This window comes from Peromyscus maniculatus, chromosome 5 (assembly GCF_049852395.1).
Source record: "Peromyscus maniculatus bairdii isolate BWxNUB_F1_BW_parent chromosome 5, HU_Pman_BW_mat_3.1, whole genome shotgun sequence".
NCBI classification, from domain to species: Eukaryota; Metazoa; Chordata; class Mammalia; order Rodentia; family Cricetidae; genus Peromyscus; species Peromyscus maniculatus.
The window spans coordinates 114,615,665-114,635,617 of record NC_134856.1 but is presented as its reverse complement, the minus strand read 5'-3'; the positions used below and the strand labels follow the sequence as shown (position 1 = coordinate 114,635,617).

At 41.3% G+C, this 19,953-nt stretch overlaps 1 protein-coding gene across 1 annotated transcript; it reads left to right on the top strand.

Annotated features, from left to right (window-relative positions):
• Positions 1 to 2,329: 2,329 nt before the first annotated feature.
• On the top strand, positions 2,330 to 12,267 carry LOC102909278 (serpin B6-like). The gene is made up of 4 exons (XM_042278327.2): positions 2,330 to 2,445; positions 4,241 to 4,383; positions 11,409 to 11,564; positions 11,857 to 12,267. Exons 1-4 carry the CDS (start codon positions 2,367 to 2,369, stop codon positions 12,250 to 12,252), a joined length of 774 nt encoding a protein of 257 aa, XP_042134261.2. The 5' UTR covers positions 2,330 to 2,366; the 3' UTR covers positions 12,253 to 12,267.
• Positions 12,268 to 19,953: the final 7,686 nt, after the last annotated feature.

The following is a 19,953-nucleotide window of genomic DNA, read 5'->3' as shown; positions in this document are numbered from 1 at the left end:
CTTGAACTCACAGAGATCCGCCTGGCTCTGCCTCCCGAGTGCTGGGATTAAAGGCATGCGCCACCACTGCCCGGCTAACTCCAGGATTTTTATGTGGTCTCCTGGAGGATGGCTTGGATTTCCTTCCACCATGATGTCTGGGAACAAATGTGGCAGCTGCCAGGCCTTTTAAAGCCCAGCCTGGAACAGGGTCACTCTCCTCCATTCTCTTGGGCAGACAACTCTGGAGCCATCCAGACCCAAGAGCAGGGAAGAGACAGCATGGTCTGAGGTCAGAACTGGCTGCACTGGAGTCATGGCAGGTCTGCTTGGCAGCCATGCTTGAGGCCAGAGCACAGTTAGTGAGTGTGAAGACTGGGCTTGTGAAGGGTCATTTCTGCTCAGGGCTGACAGGGAACAGGGCAGGCTCCTAGAGAGGGAGCAGTCAAGGTACTTTCATCTTTAACTGGGTGGCTCTTTGTGTGGCAGCAAGGATCTATAAGATTTTGAGGATGAGTTGAGTGTTGACTCATTTCCTATAACTGGGCTTGCTGAAGTTGTGTTTGAATCTGTTTTGATTTCAGGCGCTTTCTTTGGTTAAATGCAGCAGCAGTGGAGGTGGAGATGTCCACCAGGGCTTCCAGTCACTTCTCAGTGAAGTGAACAAGACCGGAACACAGCACTTGCTCAAAACAGCCAACAGGCTCTTCGGGGAAAAGACTTTTGCTGTCCTAGCAGTAAGTGTCATGTGGTACTCAGAGACAGTAGTCTGGAGTTATCTTCTAGATATCACATAGACTTATACACACTGATATGCACTCCTGCAACACATGTGCACATATCCAAATGATATGTACATTTATTTGCCACACACACATAAACATACAAATAAAATAAGAGATAGTTCTTTCAAAAAGGAGTTAAATATGCAGCTATGAGCTGTTTGATAGCATATTGATATATAAATGTATATTTTTTAAGTATATAAATATAATATATAACATACATTATATAAATATACAACATATAATATATGTATTATTTATATATTATGTAATAAATATATATATCCCATATACACTCAGTATAGTGGGAGTTTCAGCCCATTTACACCATATTGAGTTTTCTGTTGTAATAAGGCAGAATGTGGGTGGTCATCAATGCCATTGCCATTTTACAGAACATATCAGCAAATGAATGGAACTTTGGTTTGTCTTGTGGTGCTGGTGATCAGTTGCTTTAAGGCCTTATGCATGCCAGGCTGGTCCTCCACCTCTGGGCTGCACCACCTAACCCCACCCCAACATGGACTGTGTTTTTGTGAACTGCTCACTCCCCGAAACTGAACTTGTGAAATGGTGACCATGGACACATAGCTTTTCAAATTCCGCATCATGAAGTAAAATAAATTAAAATGAAATACTCAGTTTCTTAGCTTCTATGGCCATTCCCTGGTGTTCTGGGGCTATAGGTGACACCATTTTGAATGGTGCACATTTGTATTTCTGTTATCATGGAAAACTGTGGTAGAAGAAGGTCCATCCTGTGCAGTGCAGAGGTGTCATAGCCCTTGTGGGGTTAAGCCTCCCTCTGCCCATGTGGTGGCCTACTAGAGTGACAGCAGTGTAGTACTGCATCTGGGGGTCTTCCCCATTGTCTCCTGAGCCTCGGCTACTACTTCAAGGTTTCAGCTGTTTGACTTTTTTTTTTTTTTTTTACTGACACTCAGTCCACCACTCCACTTTGTTCATAAACTAAGATTAAAGAGAGCTGGAAATGAGAAGTTGGTGTATTGGTTACTTTCTATTGCGGTGACAAAACACCATGGCCAAGGCAATTTGTAAAAGACATCGGGTGATGGTTTCAGGAGGTTAGAGTCCATCATCATCCTGGCAGGGACATGGCAGCAGTCAGGCAGGCATGGTGCTGGAGCAGCTGAGAGTGCAGCTCTCAAAGCTGAGAGTAGGAAGCAGAGAGAGCGCCCTGGGAATGGAGCTGGTCTTTTTGTTTGTTTGGAGACAGGGTTTGTCTGTGTAGCCCTGGCTGTCCTGGAACTGGAGCTAGTCTTTTTAAACCTCAAAGCCTGATCCCGGTGACACACCTCCTCCAACAAGGCCACACCTTCTCATTTTTCCCAAAGATTTTCACCTACTGAGGAATTAGTGTTCAAATATATGAGCCTATGGGGGCTATTCTCATTCTAACTACCACAGTTGGGTTTTGAGTTATTTCCTCATATTTATTTGTAAATTACCATTCATTTTGATTTTCTGCTTTTGATCATCAAGGAAGGAGGCTGTTGGTGCTAATCTCTCTCGTGGCTGTGTAGTTATGTTGCTCTGTCTCAGTCTTTTAAAGATTCCTGCCGCAATTTCTACGAAGCAGAGATGGAAGAGCTGGACTTTCAGGGAGATACAGAGCAGTCCCGACAGCACATCAACACCTGGGTGGCCAAAAAGACAGAAGGTGAACACAGAGTCGATCTGTTCTGTTTGTTTGTTTTCAGAGCTGGGGTTTGAACCCAGGGCCTGAACATGCTGAGTAGGACCTTGCCACTGAAGTCTTATTGACCAATTTAGTGTACAGTAAACATTATGTTTATCTATCTGTCTATCTATCATCTAGTGTGTGTGTGTGTGTGTGTGTGTGTGCGCGCGCACGTATGTATGTGTGTGTGTGCGTGTGTGTGCGTGCGTATGTATGTATGTGTGTGTGTGTTTGTGTGTATGTGTGTGTGTATGTGTGTGTGTATGTGTATGTGTGTGTGTGTGTGCACATGCGTGCGTGCGTGTGTGTGTGTGTGTGTGTGTGTGTGTGTGTGTGTGTGTGTGTGTAGGTTAGAGGACAGCCTACAGGAGTCCTTCTCTCCTTCCACTCTGATGGTTTCTGGGGATTCTGCTCAGGTCTTCAGAGTTGATGGCAAGCGCCTTCACCTGCCCAGCCACCTCTCTTGCCCTAATGTGCTTTCAGTAGTTTGTCTCCTTAGTCCCTTCCCCAAGGCATCAGATGGAAACAGTGAAGCAAGAGGTGAGCCACTGCCAGAAGCACCTTGGGTCCATCACGCATTTGAGTTTGGATGAAGTTTCGGCTGTTACATGTTCAGAAAGCTTTAACTGTCCAAGTTTTGCTGCTGACCCCACATTCAGTATCAATAAGCTTATAACCCAGAGTTTAAGAAGCTTTCTTCCAAGTATTTACAAATTTTACAAATCTGCTTCTTCAATATTGTCAGGGTCTGACACCTTGCCTAGCCCTTTCTGGCTCTTAGAAATGTACCTTTAATACATCTCTTCCAGAGCCACCCAGCCTCCTGGCCTTGCTTCTCTGCCTCCTTCCCTTCTTACCCTCCCCTCTTAGGTTATTATTATTGTTGTTGTTGTTACTTTTACAAGCAAAGTGTAGAAGGCTTGTGCTGCAGCTCTTCCCTGTCTGGTGCTGTCTGGTGTTCTACAGTTTTCCTGCATCATTTCAGGTGCTTGGCCCACCCCCATTTTAACCTGTGCTTTATACTTGTAAGGCACATTTTATAATTGCTCTTCTACTTATTTAAATTTATTTTTTTTTTTTTTTTGGTTTTTTGAGACAGGGTTTCTTTGTGTAGCTTTGCGCCTTTCCTGGAACTCACTTGGTAGCCCAGGCTGGCCTCGAACTCACAGAGATCCGCCTGCCTCTGCCTCCCAAGTGCTGGGATTAAAGGCGTGCGCCACCACCACCCGGCTTAAATTTAATTTTTAAATGGATACATTAGATTATGTGTACTTGTGGTGCCTCTGCGTGATTTTTAATACACATGTACTCTGTAATGTTAAGATCAGGATAAACACTTTGTTGTTTCATATATATGTAATTTTTTTTTTATCTATGTGAGTGTGTGTCTGTGTTAATGTATGCCACATGTGTGTAGGTACCTGTTGAGGCTAGAAGAGGGTATTGGATTACCTGGAGCTGGGGTTACAGGTGTTTGTGAACTATCCATTGTAGATACTGACAACCAAATTCCTTACTGCTGAGCCATCTCTCTAGGCCCTCCTTCAAATATTTTTAAAATATGAGCTTATAACCATTCTGTCTTAGAACACCCTATTGAACTATTTAAGCTGTAGACATCAATCATCAATCATTGCTTTCATGCTGTACCTGTTGACCTGTTGGCATCTACTGTGTTCATTCAAAGAGTAAAGTTTTTCTTCCCAGAATATTTTCCTGTATTTTACTTCAGCCAATTCTTTTAGTTAACTGGCTTATTAATTATTCCTTTCAGATAAAATCAGAGAGTTGCTGTCTCCAGGTACACTGAATTCAGACACTCTGCTGGTCCTTGTGAATGCCGTCTACTTCAAAGGAAACTGGGAGAAGCAGTTTAACAAACAGGACACCTGGGAGATGCCTTTCAAAATCTCCAAGGTAAACACAGTGCAGGAGCAGAGGAGACTCCTGGGTCAGGTCCCCTGTTCACATTGGCTTCTGAAACACAAGGAGGCTGCTTCTACAAGTCTACTACTGCTTCACGTAGCCTGTGCCTCTCATGCCTCTGGGCAGCTCAGCAGCCAGGACTGCTTTCTCAGCTTGGAGGCCTTTCTCTTCCCTTTCCTTTTGCATGTTGCCAATGGTGGCTGCAGTCAACATGGGTCCAGGCCTGGCCCTGCTTCTCTCATTGGTCATGGTGTCACTGGCAGCTGTTGAGGTCAGACCTGATGGCAGAGCTCTGCAGTGTACCTTAAACAGTCTGCCATACACCTTTGCAGATATGGAAGTCTGAACTCCAGCTGTGGTCTCTGAGGCTCTTTGTGGCCCTGAATGAAGCCCATTCCTCATGATCCCCCTCAGTGGTGCACATTCCTTTCTTTTCAGTGTGTCTTTCTATAAGTGCTGTCTTATGTCTTCTCCTTCCTTCAAGAGGACCACAACTCCAGCTGGTTGCCACGAAACAATGTAGTGGGAAAAGAACCTTTCTCACCCTGCTGGCAAAAGAGCAGAGGGCAGACAGCTGTCTACTGAGTGCCTGGCTTATGGCTGGTGCTCAGTAAACACTGAAGCAGTGTGTGAAATTCAGTCGTGGTTTGATGGGATAAGCACAGATTTTTGCTCACAGACAAGCACACAAAGGATGTGTATGCAGGATATTACTTATTGGTGGACTACCATCTTTCTGTCACCAATTCACTTCATTCATATGTGGTTTTTTTTTTTGTTTAGTTTTGTTTGGTTTTTCTTTCACACATACTCCTAGGCCAAAAGACCAGATTAATTGCATGATATTCTGGACAATTAACCAGCCCTCAGAGCTCCCATGCAAATTGGATTTGAATCTTCAGTTTCTTCAGAAATGCCTTTTATTTCAAGCTTTGTTCTTAAATGACATTTTTTCTTTTGTCAAAACTATTTTTGTCTTTGATATTATTTATTGACAAGATGTATGTTACGACTTCCTTCAACTGTGAGAAACAGAGACCCCAGACATCTGTAGTTGAACTCTTATAAGTTCATCACCTACTAGGAGGCAGGAGATGGGTGGAGCCTGGGCCTGCCATGCACTGGGGTGGAGCTCTTGAGAACTGGCTTTCCTTTTCTGCTCTGCCATCCTTGACATGGGCTTATTCCCTCATGGTTACATGATGGCTTAGACTCTAACTTTACAGTCCAGGGGGAGGACAGAGGTGGGGAGTTAATAGTCTCTCCCTCTGAGCCCTTTCCTGGATATTGTATAAATGGAACTGTTTAATATTGCTTATGCTAAGTGCAGGGCTGTGAAGCCATATGTCTTATTTTCTTGTCTCATCAGTAGAGAAAGACTGGGCTCTGCCTGCTGGCTGTGTTACTGGAATCTGAGGAGTACATGTTACAGTGCCTCCAAAGACACAGAATTTGAAGTGATCTGAGCTTTCATTTTTATTCCATATGAATGGAATGCAACTTATAGACACAAATAGTGAATCATTAATTTGCTAAGATTGGCTCTTTTCACATTGTATGATTAGAGGCTTTGGATCCAGGAGGTATGTAGCTAGAGAGTTTTCTCTCAGGGTCCTGCCAAGCCCCAGCAGTCTGACAGCCCACTTATAAAATAAACACACAGACACTTACATTATTTAAACTGTTTGGCCTAATGGCTCAGGCTTCTTATTAACTGTTCTTATATCTTAAATTAACCCATTTCTATTAATCTATACTTTGCCACATGGCTCACTGATACTTACATCTTCCTTGTCATGGCGGTGGCTGGCAGTATCTCTCTGACTCAGCCTTCCACTTCCCAGAAGTCTCATCCCGCCTATACTCCTCCTGCCTGGCTACTGGCCAATCAGTGTTTTATTTATTAGCCAATCAGAGCAACACATTTGACATATAGAACATCCCACAGCAGAGGTATGTGGGGAGAAACTGTCTAAAGTAGAGGTTAGCACCCTGTATACCAAATCCAGCCCAGACTAGTTTTCCTAGACAGAGTTTTATATTACACATTTACCCTTATTTGTTTACTAATGACTAGTTGTGGCAGAAAGTGTGTGATCCACAGAACCAAGCAAGAGTGCATAAATCATAGTTGATTATGTATAAAGTATGTTGGTTTGGGGTCAAGGACATGAATGAGGAGAAGGGTAGCAAGATACCTGGCTCATGGCTAGTTCAAGGAGCCATGATAAACTGATCACAGAATAGGACTATAGAAATGTGTTTCAAAGCTCAGAATAGTGTGCTATACCAGAGAAGTGGGACTGCAAAGGGTCTTCAGTTGTGCCTATCACAAGAAATTCCATAGATTCTACAGTAGCTTCTAGACTTAAACTATAGAGGGTCTGTAGTTGGAAGTTTTCCTTTGGCCCACCTGGTCTACAGCCACTCACACGCCAATAAATACACAGAGGCTTATATTAATTATGAACTATATGGGCATGACTTAAGCTTATTACTGACTAGCTCTTACACTTAAACTATAGAGGGTCTGTAGTTGGAAGTTTTCCTGTGTCCTGCCCGGTCCACAGCCGCTCAGACCCAAGTAAACACACAGATGCTTATATTAATTATGAACTATATGACCATGACTCAAGCTTATTACTGACTAACTCTTACACTTAAACTAACCAAATACTTCTTATCTTTGTTTAGCTACGTGGCTTGGTATCTTTTTGCAGTTCTACCTTGACATCTTGCTTCCTCTCTCTGGCTGTCAACTCCTGATTCAGCTTTCTTCTTCCCAGAATTCTCATCTGCTCACCCCACCTATTCTTCTTGCCAGGCTACTGGCCAATCAGTGTTTTATTTATCAACCAATTAGCCCAACACATATTCACATCATGCAGAACGACATCCCACAGTGCTTCCCCTTTTCTGTCTAATCAAAAAGGAAGGTTTTAACTTTAACATAGTAAAATTACAAATAATAAAACAGTTATCAAGCAAGAATTACAGTTATAATATCTAGTCTATTTGTATTTGGCAAATTCAAAGAAAATATTCTATCATCTATCCTATATTTGTGAGTCTAAAGTTTCATATCTACCTTATCTATTATCATAACTAAGGAAAACCATAATTATAACTATCTAGTATTCAACTACATCAAAGACCCCAGAAGGATATAATATTACCTAAGTAAACAGGAGGAGCATTGTAAGCAACTTCCAAAACTCTGGAAATGACAGAGACCGCTGCCTGCCTGAACAGTCATCCAAAGTTCCTCTGCAGCTTTGGGGCATCCATCTTCAGCCCATAGGCCTAGTCTCTCAGTCACTTTTCCCTATGTCCTATAGAATGTCTGGCAATTTCTTCTGCAAAGCAGGAACCTGAAGGACCATTTTCCCTTGCAAAGTTCAGTGGTCACCTTCTTATTGGTCTTGCATGTCCAATCAGTACAACATTTTGTCAAGCAGTCCAGGCAAGAACATTCCCCAAATGGCTATTTTTGCCAAGAAGAAGATAAACTTCATATGGAGTGTCTTCGATGCCCATCTTTCTCTTTGAAGTAAATTGGTGCTCCCAGGAGCAGATGTGTCTCATTGTCCAAAAAGTCAAAGTTCTTAAAACATTTTAAATGCCATATTCTGTAGGTCTTTGATGTGTTTGAAGATTACTTACCTAATTGAAATATATGTATGTATACCTAGAAAACTTAACTAACAAGACTGTAAGTTTGATTATCATGGAGACCAATTATTAATCTATATTTCTCAATTATCCATTACAATTTAAATGAGTTACATAAACACACCTTAAATAGTAGAAATATATACATAGTATAACAAAATTAACTTTAAATTTGTATCAAACTAAAATCTATACCAATGTAAAACATTTTAAACAAGTTGCTATTTAAAAGTAGGTTCAACAATCCATTCTTTTATCCTATCATATCTATATCCTATATTCCATATCATATCCCCCTTTCTTCTTTTAGAAAGATATTGACTATGACCAATAACAATTTGTAACCAACAACCTAAAGAAAGACAAACATCCATAATCCATTTTTTTTGGAATGTGGGTATAGTTTTCTAGTCTATTTCCAGCTGATAAAGGGTGCTGAATTCTTATGGGGATCCTGAGAAAATTTGAGATAATGGTTAAGTCCTGGGAAGGCCGGCTATAACCTTTGTTGATAGGTACCATCTGTTAAGGTTCTGGCTTGATCAAATTTATCCATTATAACCTGGAACAAATCCATAACCTCTTGATTCCTGTGGAAACAAAAGTAGAGCCTCCTTTCCAAAGCAACATATCCTTAGATCCAAATTTTGAAGTCAAGATAACTTTAAAATATATATATTGATTTAACTCAGCAGCATTTACAATCAAATTTCTTTTTGTAGTTAAAATCCCAAAGACAATATAATCCAGATTCTTTGTGTAATTTCCATCTTTAAGTGGCTTATTTTTATATTTTTACTGTCTCTTTAAAGACTTTATTTTTTAAAACTTTTTATTTCTTTAATATAACTGTCTGTATTCCTTTTTCTCTCTCTTTCAAGCCTACGTACATTTTTACACACATTGTAAACGGTTTAGAGTTTTATTTCATCTGAATCTGTCTTATTGTGAGTCTATAATCTTTCTCTGACCAGGAGAGATTTTAAATTGTTAAACTGTGTGGCTAGTACAAAAAGTCGCAGCCTTGGCTGCTGACTTTACTCACCTCAGCTTCCCAATATGGTGGTGGTATGTTTACAGCCAGCCCTGAATGTCATGCTCTCTCCTGAGTCTGGGAGGCAGTGGGTCTATGCTTCCCTCCAGCAATGTATAGCTCAAAACCTTTTCTTTCTTTCCTCTTTTATTTTTTTTGTCTGTACTAGCAAAAGCTAAATCTACCATGTAGTGCACTGTATGGCTTGGTGAAACCTCTGTGTAACTTGGCAGGAATCCACCATGCTATAGTTCAAGCCCACATGCCATGAACCCGCCATACTGTAACTTAAGTCTGCACTCCATGGCATCTCTGTACCTTGGCATCTCTATATCTTAGCCCACATGAGGCATGAAGTAGAAAGCTATTTTTTTTTTGGCTCCGTTAATGTGTGTTTAGCAGCCCTTTTTAAACTCTTTTAGGCCTTATGGAAATCCGAGAGCTCTGTGTTGGTACACCAAATGTAGCTGGAAGTTTTCCTGTGTCCCACCAGGTCCACAGCTGCTCAGATCCCAATAAACACAGAGACTTATATTAGTTATGAATTATATGGCCATGGCTCAGGCTTATTACTGACTAGCTATTACACTTAAACTAACCAAATACTTCTTATCTTTGTTTAGCTACGTGGCTTGGTACCTTTTCGCAGTTCTGCCTTGACATCTTGCTTCCTCTGTCTGGCTATTGACTCCTGATTCAACCTTCTTCTTCCCAGAATTCTCCTCGTCTGCTCACCCCACCTATACTTTCTACCAGGCTACTGGCCAATCAGTGTTTTATTTATCAACCAATTAGAGCAACACATATTCACAGCATACAGAACGATATCCCACAGCAAGGGATCGGAAACTGAGAAGGATTCTTGAATAGGATGTGTTCCCCAGCTGACACTATGTTGGCAACAACTACAATTTTTTTTTTCTGATAAGGTGTTCATCTTGCCCAGCACTCAGTGTTGCTACTCATTAGTTTGCTACTCATATAATCAGCAGATGTTGCATGACAGCCTATTGTGTACCAGGCCTTACCTGGCTGTGTGTGCCTGTCCCCATGAGGCTAAGCTTTCCTGGAGAAGAGACTTTGATGTAAGCATAGGTAAGAACAGGAGTTGGTGGAAGGGCTCTAAAGACATACAAAGGAGGTGGCAGGATGCTATTTGGGGGGGGGGGTTGAGGAAGAGCCCTACAGAGGAGACCTTCACTGGGAAGACGGTATGCAAGCAGACACCAGGACCTAAGGGGTATGGTCCAGGTTCTCAGGAAGAGTTCATGGATGAGAAGAGACATTAAGGTAGTTAACTACAAATCCAGAAGTAAGCCCATCACTAAAGTGGAGCAGGGTGAGAGCATGACAAGAGATGAAGAGGAGAGGAAGCAGGATGGGCTCTTGATGTGATTCCAGATAGGTTAGAGTTTCGCTCCTGCTACAGCCACACTACACCAGGGTGTCCAGCTAGAGTGATGTGGCCTGACTTGCCTTGTACTGGGACTTATGGCTGCTGTGCTGAGGTCAGGGACAAGGCAGTCATTACAGTATTCTAGGGGTATGCTGATGGCAGTGGAGGTTAAAAAACAACTCAGGTTATGGTTATATTTCAAAGGAGGAGCCTGTATTATTATTGAGCTAAGGGAGGATGTGAGAGACAGACAGGAATCAAGGACACACAATGACTGTAGAAAGAGAAAGGGGATGGGATGGTTTTGGCAATGGGAAGGAGAGTATCACTGGCAATTAGGACAGGCAAAATTGTGTGTAGAGCAAACTTGCAAAGGAATATAAACTCAGAGGTATGTCTGCAATTGGGGCTTTGTTTGTATCAAATTGAAGGAGTCAAATTGACCATAAAATGTATTATTCCAGAGTTCAGGGAGAAGCCCAGGATTTGGAAATTATGTTCAAAGTCATGAGACTAAATGAGTTCCCCCTCGATAAAGGCATTTTTGGCCCAGGACATCCCAGGTGTTTGGAGGTTGGGTCAGTCAGTTTTCTGACACAACAACTAATATGGAGATAATCAACATAGCAAGTTAATAATCCCTTTCTAGAGAACATCTCCATGATCTGAACACCTTCCTCTAGGCTTCACCTCTTAAAGATTCCTTCCCCTTCCAAAGCTCCACTCTGAGGACCAAGTCTTGAAAAATTGGCCTTTAGGGACATATAAAGTCTAAACTGGTCCAGAAGTTGAGAGGCTGAGAGAATGTTCTAGAAGTCTAACCAAGGAAATGCTCCCAGGGACAGTGACTGTCTTCCTCTGTTGAATTTGCCCAATTTGATTTATTTCAACTTAATATTTATCTGTCCTGCACAGAATAAGGAGAAACCTGTGCAAATGATGTTTAAAAAGTCTACCGTTAACATGACCTATATTGAAGAGATATCCACCAAGATTCTATTGCTTCCCTATGCTGACAATGAGCTGAACATGATCATCATGCTTCCAGATGAGCGTGTTGAACTGAGAACGGTAAGGCGCATGGGGCCTTGATGGAGCTGTGAGAGACAGTGTCATTTGGGTTTCTGCTAAGGCAGCTCTCCTAGGCTCCTATGATCATGTTTTTGTCTTCCATTCATTTGTGAGACTGGGCTGGAACCCAGGGTCTGGAGCCTGCTTGACAAACACTCACCACTGAGCTGTACTCACCCCTCCCAGGTACCATATTAACTTACAGCCACACTTCCCCGTGCAGTGTAGAGCCTCCCCATCATCTCAAGTGCCCTGTGACATCACTGTCCTGAAGTCTTTAACTCTCTTCTAGGTGGAAAAGGAAATAACTTATGAGAAATTCATCAAGTGGACAAGGCTGGACAAGATGGACAAAGAAGAGGTGGAGGTTTTCCTCCCACGGTTTAAACTGGAGGAGAATTATGACATGAAGGAATTCCTGTGCAAGCTGGGCATGACTGATGCCTTTGAGAACAGGGCAGACTTTTCTGGAATATCTTCTAAGGAAGGCTTGTTTCTGTCCAAGGTTGTGCATAAGTCCTTTGTGGAGGTCAATGAGGAGGGCACTGAGGCTGCGGCTGCCACCGCTGCCAATGTATCTTATAACTGTATGTCCCCCTGCTTCTTTGCCGACCACCCCTTCCTTTTCTTCATTCAGCATGTTAAGACCAATGGCATTCTGTTCTGTGGCCGGTTCTCCTCTCCCTGAGGAAAGGATGTTCCTGTGTCTGCTTTGTATGCACTCTCCATGGTTTGCCTGTGACCCAAGTGATGTCATCAAGTACAATGACAGTTTTGAAATAAAGGCTTTATGGCACCTCACTTTCAGAACTGTGTGCCTATCTCATTGGGGGGCTTTTTCTGGGATCTGAATTTGCACTTCTTGGGTTTGTGGTGTAGCTGCCTTCAGAATTCATCCCTGTTGGGAGGCCTAATTGCTTCCATCAGTCAGCTGTATATCCTTACTCAAGAGTGTGTTGTCTTTATTTCTTCTCTACTCAGCTGTATTGAAATCTCATCTCACTTTAGTGAAAGAATACATGCAGGGCAGGTCTTTTGTGGAAGGGGCAATAAGGGTAGCCTCAGACAGTCTCTGTAGGCAGCTCAGGTTCCAAACTGGGGAAAATAGGCACAGTGTTCTGGGACTCAGCTCAGTGAAAAAGCTCCTCTTTCTCCATGTTTTTCTGCACATGGGGTATGTCACAAATCAGTGCAGGCAGATGTACACTGCCTGCTTGATTCCAGCGGGCAGATGTGGTGATATATTGTGTACCCTAATAAATTTGCTAAATATCTGAGAACATAAAAAGCCACTAGATTAAACATGGAGGATAGGCAGTGGTGGCATACACCTTTAATCCTAGCACTCAGGAAGCAGAGATCCGTGTGGATCTTTAGATTAACTCAGTCTAGGAGAAAAACAGAGCCAGGCAGTGGTGGCACACACCTTTAATCCCAGTACTTGGGAATCACATGCTTTAACCTCAGCAAGAAAGGTATATAAGGTGTGAGGAGACAGAAACTGAAGGCTTTTTGGCTGAGGAAGCTCATTTGGCTAGAGGCCTATCAGGCTGAGAATTAGATAGAGGTATGAACTCTAGCGGCTGGCTTCTCTGCCTCTCAGATCTTTAGGCAAAGTTTATTACGGCACACAATATATCACCACAGGCAGAGGCATGTGTAACCATTCCAGGGAATATGGCTGACCACAGCTAGTGAACTTCTAGTTCATGGTCAGTATTACAACTGAAAAAGTGTGGCAGGAGTGGATACAGGAGTTAAGTGGACGTGTATTGTCTTTTAATGGCTGAATTTAGTCTTGGGACCAGACCATATATCTAAATGTTCCTTGAGCCCCTTCAGGACTAGTGTGATTCCCTTACCTCAGTAGTACTGCCTAATTTTTGTGCTCTTCTTGACATACTTAGAGCAGCCCAGGGCAAGGGTGAGTATGAGTGTACTTCCTGTCCCCAGGGAATGGATGGCTTCATCTGTCAATCAGGGACTGTGCAAGATGTAGCTAAGTGACTAAAAGAACAAATATGACTTCAGAAAGCCAGTCTCTCTGAGGTCTGCCTACTATGCAAGGGCACATGGGTTGAATTTCCTAATTACTACTTCTCTTGGGTATTCTTATTGACATAATTCTTTTCAATTCTTGCTTCTTTAACCTTCTAGTATGATAGTATCTCACATATGACAGGACATTAACCTCCAGATGTGATCCCAACAAATATCAACTATTACCATCAACATCAGTTCCTATCTGACACATTTAAAACTTCTAGGGTCTTAGAGTGTGGTCTTTGACAAATGCCCCTCCCCCTTCCAAATGCAACTCAAATCTTTTATGCTTCAAGTTCCTATAAACCTATGACAGAGTAACAATGCCACTCAGTCCCACTTCTCTCCCTGTCTTAAACCCCATCTCAACTCTAGAGAAGAAGACTTTCTATTGTCAGTCATCTTCTTGTGGCTCTGCCAGGGGCAAATGTAAAGACAGAAAGGCTGAGAATAAAACAATAATCCCCACCCTTAAACAATTACAACTTATCTGCTTGGGGATCGACTCAGGAATGTATGAGGTCTTATCCAAGAACATAAGTCCTGAATACCCATGGGGCCTCACTCAAGTGACCAGGAAGACAAATGCTGCTGCAGATGTATTATCAGGATGATAAGATGGACACTTCCTGTCTATCCAGATATGACATCACAAAAATGGCCCATAAGATAAGACCAAGTAACTTCCCCCAACTGATATGAAAAAACAAAAACATAAAACCCTTATATCTCAGGGGGATGGTTACTTCTGAGAATTTGCTTTTTTTGTTTCTATGGCTCCTATAATATAATTCTTTAAAAGCATTTATATCTAGTCTGGTAATAATTTTATGTGATAATATAATTTTATAATCTGTAGTTGGAAGTTTTACTGTGTCATGCCCAGTCCCATAGCCACTTATAAAATAATTACACAGAGGCTTATATTAATTACCAATTCTATGGCCTATTTGCCTCAGGCTCACTAGCTAGCACTTACAGCTTAAATTAACCCATTCCTATTAATCTATATGTTGCCACATGGCCATGGCATTACTGGTCCGCTGGCATTTTGTTGCTCCTTGGGCATCAGCTGGCATTTTTCTCTATTTCCTTTCTTCTTCTCCCTCTTGATTTCAAATGTACCACCTAATTTTATTCTGTCTTGCTATTGGCCAAACCCAGACAGGTTTATCAGTTAGCCATTTTTAATGTAAGGCCCTTGGTACTTCTAAGAGTTCAATGGAAGTTGTGTTCTGTTTATGTACATCTTGAATGGTTAGTGGCTGTTTTTTATAGTATCTTATAATATTATTCCCAGAAACTTGAATTGGTCTATAATTCACTTTTGAGTGGAGGAATTTTAATCTGTGTAGTTCATTGCTGTAACAGATCTAAGCCCCAAAGATTCACTGCTACATTTGCCACATAAGGCTTCAGCCTTCCTCTTTGTCCTTCTGGCCCTATGCATTCAAACCATCTCAAACTTTGTTTTACCTGAGATAGGATTCCAATTCCTACAAATTGGAAATCTACCTCTTGAAGAGGTCATTCAGATGCCATGATTTTGGTGTAATTGTAGTCACATATGCACCTGTGTCTACCAACCCTTCCAGGATAATGTTAATTCACACTCTAAACTTTGATTTTTGTTCGTTTATGGAAGTCTGCCAATATATTTGGTTTTGGTATGTTTTGGAATTTTAATCCATCTATCAAAGTTGTTCTATCATCCAGTGCACTATTGTTCTTTACATTAGACACTGGGTTATTTAATTGTCCTGGGGAGGAATTTCCTCTACAGTGATTGGAAATGTTTGGCCCACATTTGATTTGGGGGCTAGTGAGAGCACCCCCTCCCAGTGTTTTCTGCTGGTAAAGGGTTGCCTCATATGTCTCTTATTGATCTGCATTCATTGGTCCAATGTCAGCCTTTGCCATATCATATGCATAATCTAGAAGGTTGGGGCTTTCTGTTTGGGTTATTTCTAAAAGAAGCATTGCTTCTAGGAGTACCCTGTGTACAATTTTTCTTATATGACCTGGTGTACCACAGTTTAAACATTTGTTATCTTGATGCTTCCTTTCACCTTTGTAAATTGACTCTTCTATCCAAGCCTCATTACCATAGTTAAGAGATTCAACACCTTTTATATGTTGAATCCATTCCTCCAAAGGTGCAGACTTGACCTTTAAAGATGTAAGTATTCTTTTGCATTCTGTATTAGCATGATCAAAAGCCAAAGATTGAGTTAATATTTGTCTTAATTCTTGTTTATATCCTTGGTCAGTCTTTGTAAAAAGAAAAAAAAAAAGAAAGAAAAATCAGTAAACTGTTCTTCTGACCCCTGGAAGACCTCTGTTCAGTTGGTTTCCCTAGTTCTGTTCCCCAAGCATTTAAAGCTGCTGTACAGCATAGGGATAATGTATGCTCATCAAAGGTAACTTGTACATTTATGTCAGTGAATTGGACCTCACCAAGAATTTGATCTTGGGAGATCTCAAAACCACTGATCTTGCCTTGTTGTTCACAGACTTTAGCCTCTCTCTCAACCAGGCTGTATTCTAATACAACTGAGATTAACCAATTCTACTCATCTGGTATTATTCTATTTGTAGAAGATCACTATTTAACAACTGTTTTACATATGTTGAATATGTGCAATAGATAACTACAGCCTCCTTAATGTGTTTTAAATCCCTCATATGAATAGGTTGCCAGATATATTCTATATATTCTTCAGGATGTGTATCATCTGCTGGCTTCTCACACATGATGACAGGATAAGCCATTTTATAAGAGCCACCAGCAGGAAGCAATTCTAAGAAAATAATGCCCCTCTTCCAAAGGTTTTATTTTTCTCAGGGTTATGGATGGATGGTTATGGGGTTAGGGAGGACAATAAAACTTATACTCAGGATTCTTTTTTGGAAAAGAAAAAAGGGGAATGAATAGGTATAGTATATTAAGGTAGATTATTGTATCTACTAGTAAACTAATTTAACAAACTATCAACCTTGAATAATTTGCATGATATGGATTCTTGTATATTGATACAAATGTAAACTATTCTTATATTCCTATTTGGGATAACTTGTATATTAGTACAAATATAAAACTATAATTATTGCATTATGCACATATTTTTACTCCTGTTTGAAATATTTTGTATATTGATACAAATGTAAAAATATATTTATCATACTATGTGTATGTTCTACCTCTCCTGGAGTGGACTCTCTCTTAACTGAATCTAAACATATATTTTGTTTCCTTAACGTCTCCTTGCTCACCAGTTGAGGGTGTAGTCTTGCAGTTATGGTTTCCCAAGTATGGCAGCCCAGGGGCTTACTTGCCTCACTGGAATGCTGTGCTTTGTCTGGGTCAGTCAAGTGGAAACAGTGCACTACATAGTTAAAAGTCCAAAAGCCAAATATTACTGAAGAGGGGCAGCCTGCAACAGCTGGCTCCTATGGTAGGGCACAGAGGCTGGCTCTCCTGACTAGTGCCTCATCTAGATCTGCCTGCTGGCATAATTCTTCTCCTTTTTGGCCGTTGCTTCCTTAATCTTCTAATGTGATTGGTATCTTCCAAATCACAGGCCATTAAGCCCCTGTTAAGAATATTTTGCATATTGATACATATTAAGGATATTGTGGTCATATTGCATATTGCACTATACATTTCTACCTTTGTTTAAGATATTTTGTGGATTGTCACAATTTTGAGGTCATTGTTCTTATACGGTACACCTGCCTATAGACTATTCATCTTGTTAATGTGTAGCCTTAGTCCTTAAATTATTTAGATAGATAAGACTTACAGAACTATATATAGTCATTCATGCTTGTCATTTCTATAGTTATGTTAGTTAGGTTGTCCAGATTTACAGAAACATATGTCAGATAGATAGGTAATCTTCAAACACTTCATAGACATAGAGAATATGGCATTTAAATGTTTTGATAACTTAGAATTCTGTTGATGTGAGACATGATTGCTCCTGGCAGCACTGATCTGATCCTGAGAGAATGTTGGGCTTCTAAGACATTTCTGTTTGGAAGTTTGTCTTCTTCTTGGCACAAAATGGCCTGCTGGGCAAAGAACTGCCCTTGCTTGATTGCTGACAGTATGAATGCTATCCTTTCCAGACAAGCAGAACAGAAGGAAAAGCGACTACTAAACCTTGCCAAGACAGGGTAAGATGGTCTTTCAAAATTCCTGCTGCTGAAAATGGTCTGTCAGATATTCTAGGCCTATAGCCAAACTGGATGCCCCAATTATGCTGAGAAACTTTAGGTGATTGTCCAGGTTGCCAGCTGTCTCTGTCTATTCTCACAAGAATTTTGGAAATTGCTTGCTTGCATTTTCTGTTTTCTCAGGTATTATTATGTTCCTTCCTGTGGGATGACTCATCCCTAATGGGCTTGAGGGCCAGAAGGCCCAAACAAGTAAAAAAGATACTTCCTGAGAGCCAGCCTGGGTCTACCTAAGGGTCTTAGTAGCAGTAGCAGCTGAAACATGATCTGGAGATGACCTGGGCCAATGAGAGGCAGCCAAGTCACACCAGCAGATGCATATTCATCAGACCTCTCCCAGGGTGGGGTGGAGGGTATATAAGGCTTGCCTCTTCCTGAATAAACCGAGCTTGTTGTTTCGACATTCTCCCACAGTCTATGTGGTTTGACTCTGTGCCTACTTGGCCCCTGCCCCCAAAAGGAACAACAGCAAGGATCCTGCTACACCTCCTCAGGTCTTTGATGGCATTGAAGACTAGATAGTTACAGTTACAATCCTCTTGTGTCTTAGCTAGAACATATTAAGTACTAGATTCAGATTCTTCAGGAAAGAACAGCTTTTTGAATAATCTCTGTAACATGCCTTTTACCTATGTTCTGGACATCTCTGGATTTTAGTATATATCTCTTGTTTGACGTTGTTCTTGCTGGTTGTAATTTTTTTTTTTTGGTTTGGGTTATTACTTTTCTCTTTTCCTGGATAATACTTGATAATCATTCCTATTGTATATAGTTTGGTATCAGGCTAGAACTTTCTTATTTAGATAAAAGGGCGAGATTAATGGATAGCTGTTCTGTCCATGACCTTGAAGCACTGCCCCAGAGATGCAGCAGGTAACTGCTCCACCTGCCGATGACCTTGAAGTTCATGCCACTTGGGCATGGCTTCGTGGGCCCTTAAGACATGAGATGCATGTAGGCAGCTCTCTTTGCTTCCTTGTGGGATTTGGTTGTGGGACTTGGTTTTGGGACTGATCCAGGCAGCTGGAACAGTGTTCCAGAATCTGTGTCAATTCTGTTCTGTACAGTGAGTTTTACCCTTAATAAATTCTTTCCCCTTTAAACAGACTCCATAGGTTTCTCTTACACCTGGAGACTCAATTCTTTTTCTTACTCATTAACTTGAGCTATGGCCTATGCAGCTCCTTAGGTTAAACTCATAGGGCCTGGCTGTATAGCATTTCCTTGTATTTATTTTTACTCATCAAAACTCTGTATAAGCCAATATTATTATTATTATTATTATTATTATTATTATTATTATTATTATTATCAATTTGACAGTATAGCTAAGGGAGGAATCATCCCCATGACAACCTACAGATAAAAATGCCCAGTTGAACAGGATGTTTCCATGAGATAAACACATTACATTACAGGCAGTGGGGGGTCTCCCCACATCCATTCACACCGTGCCAGATACCAGAGAAAGATAACAGCAGCAAACATGCAAAGGCACAGCACAAGCAAAGGACATCCTGGTGTCTGTGGTCTTGGGTCCTTGCCTAACTGAGATTGACCCATCAGAGAGTTTCCTTCTGGTGGGCTGACACTTCAGACTTCAATTGCCACCTGATGCTGCTCTGACACAGCCATTGACATACCATACTTTTTAATTTCTGTAGTTCTGCTCCTGACCAAATGTTGTTGTTAACTGAAATATGTCAACCCAGAACATAGTTTTTGTGTTTAAAAGCTCATCCCGAAAAAGGCTCAGAGCTACACTGGGATCCTGATCACCTAGTATTGGTTGCAGGTTGGATAATAAAGACTTTCTATTGGTTTAAATCCATGTTTGAGCTGTCTTCTCTAGTGAATATCCCATAGCAATGTATCCTCCAATCAAGTCCCACTCGTATTTTCCACAGCCTCCTAACAATGCCATCAGACTGCATATCAAAGAGTGAATCTGTTGATTAGGTGAAAGCCTATATAATCCACTCTCACCTTCTAGTGATTTGATCCACCAGAGGGAGACCATGAGCTGCTATGGGGACATTTCATATTCAAACCACAATGCAGATACAGCACAGTGTATGTGGCATCTTCTCTACAGTTCCTTGTAAAT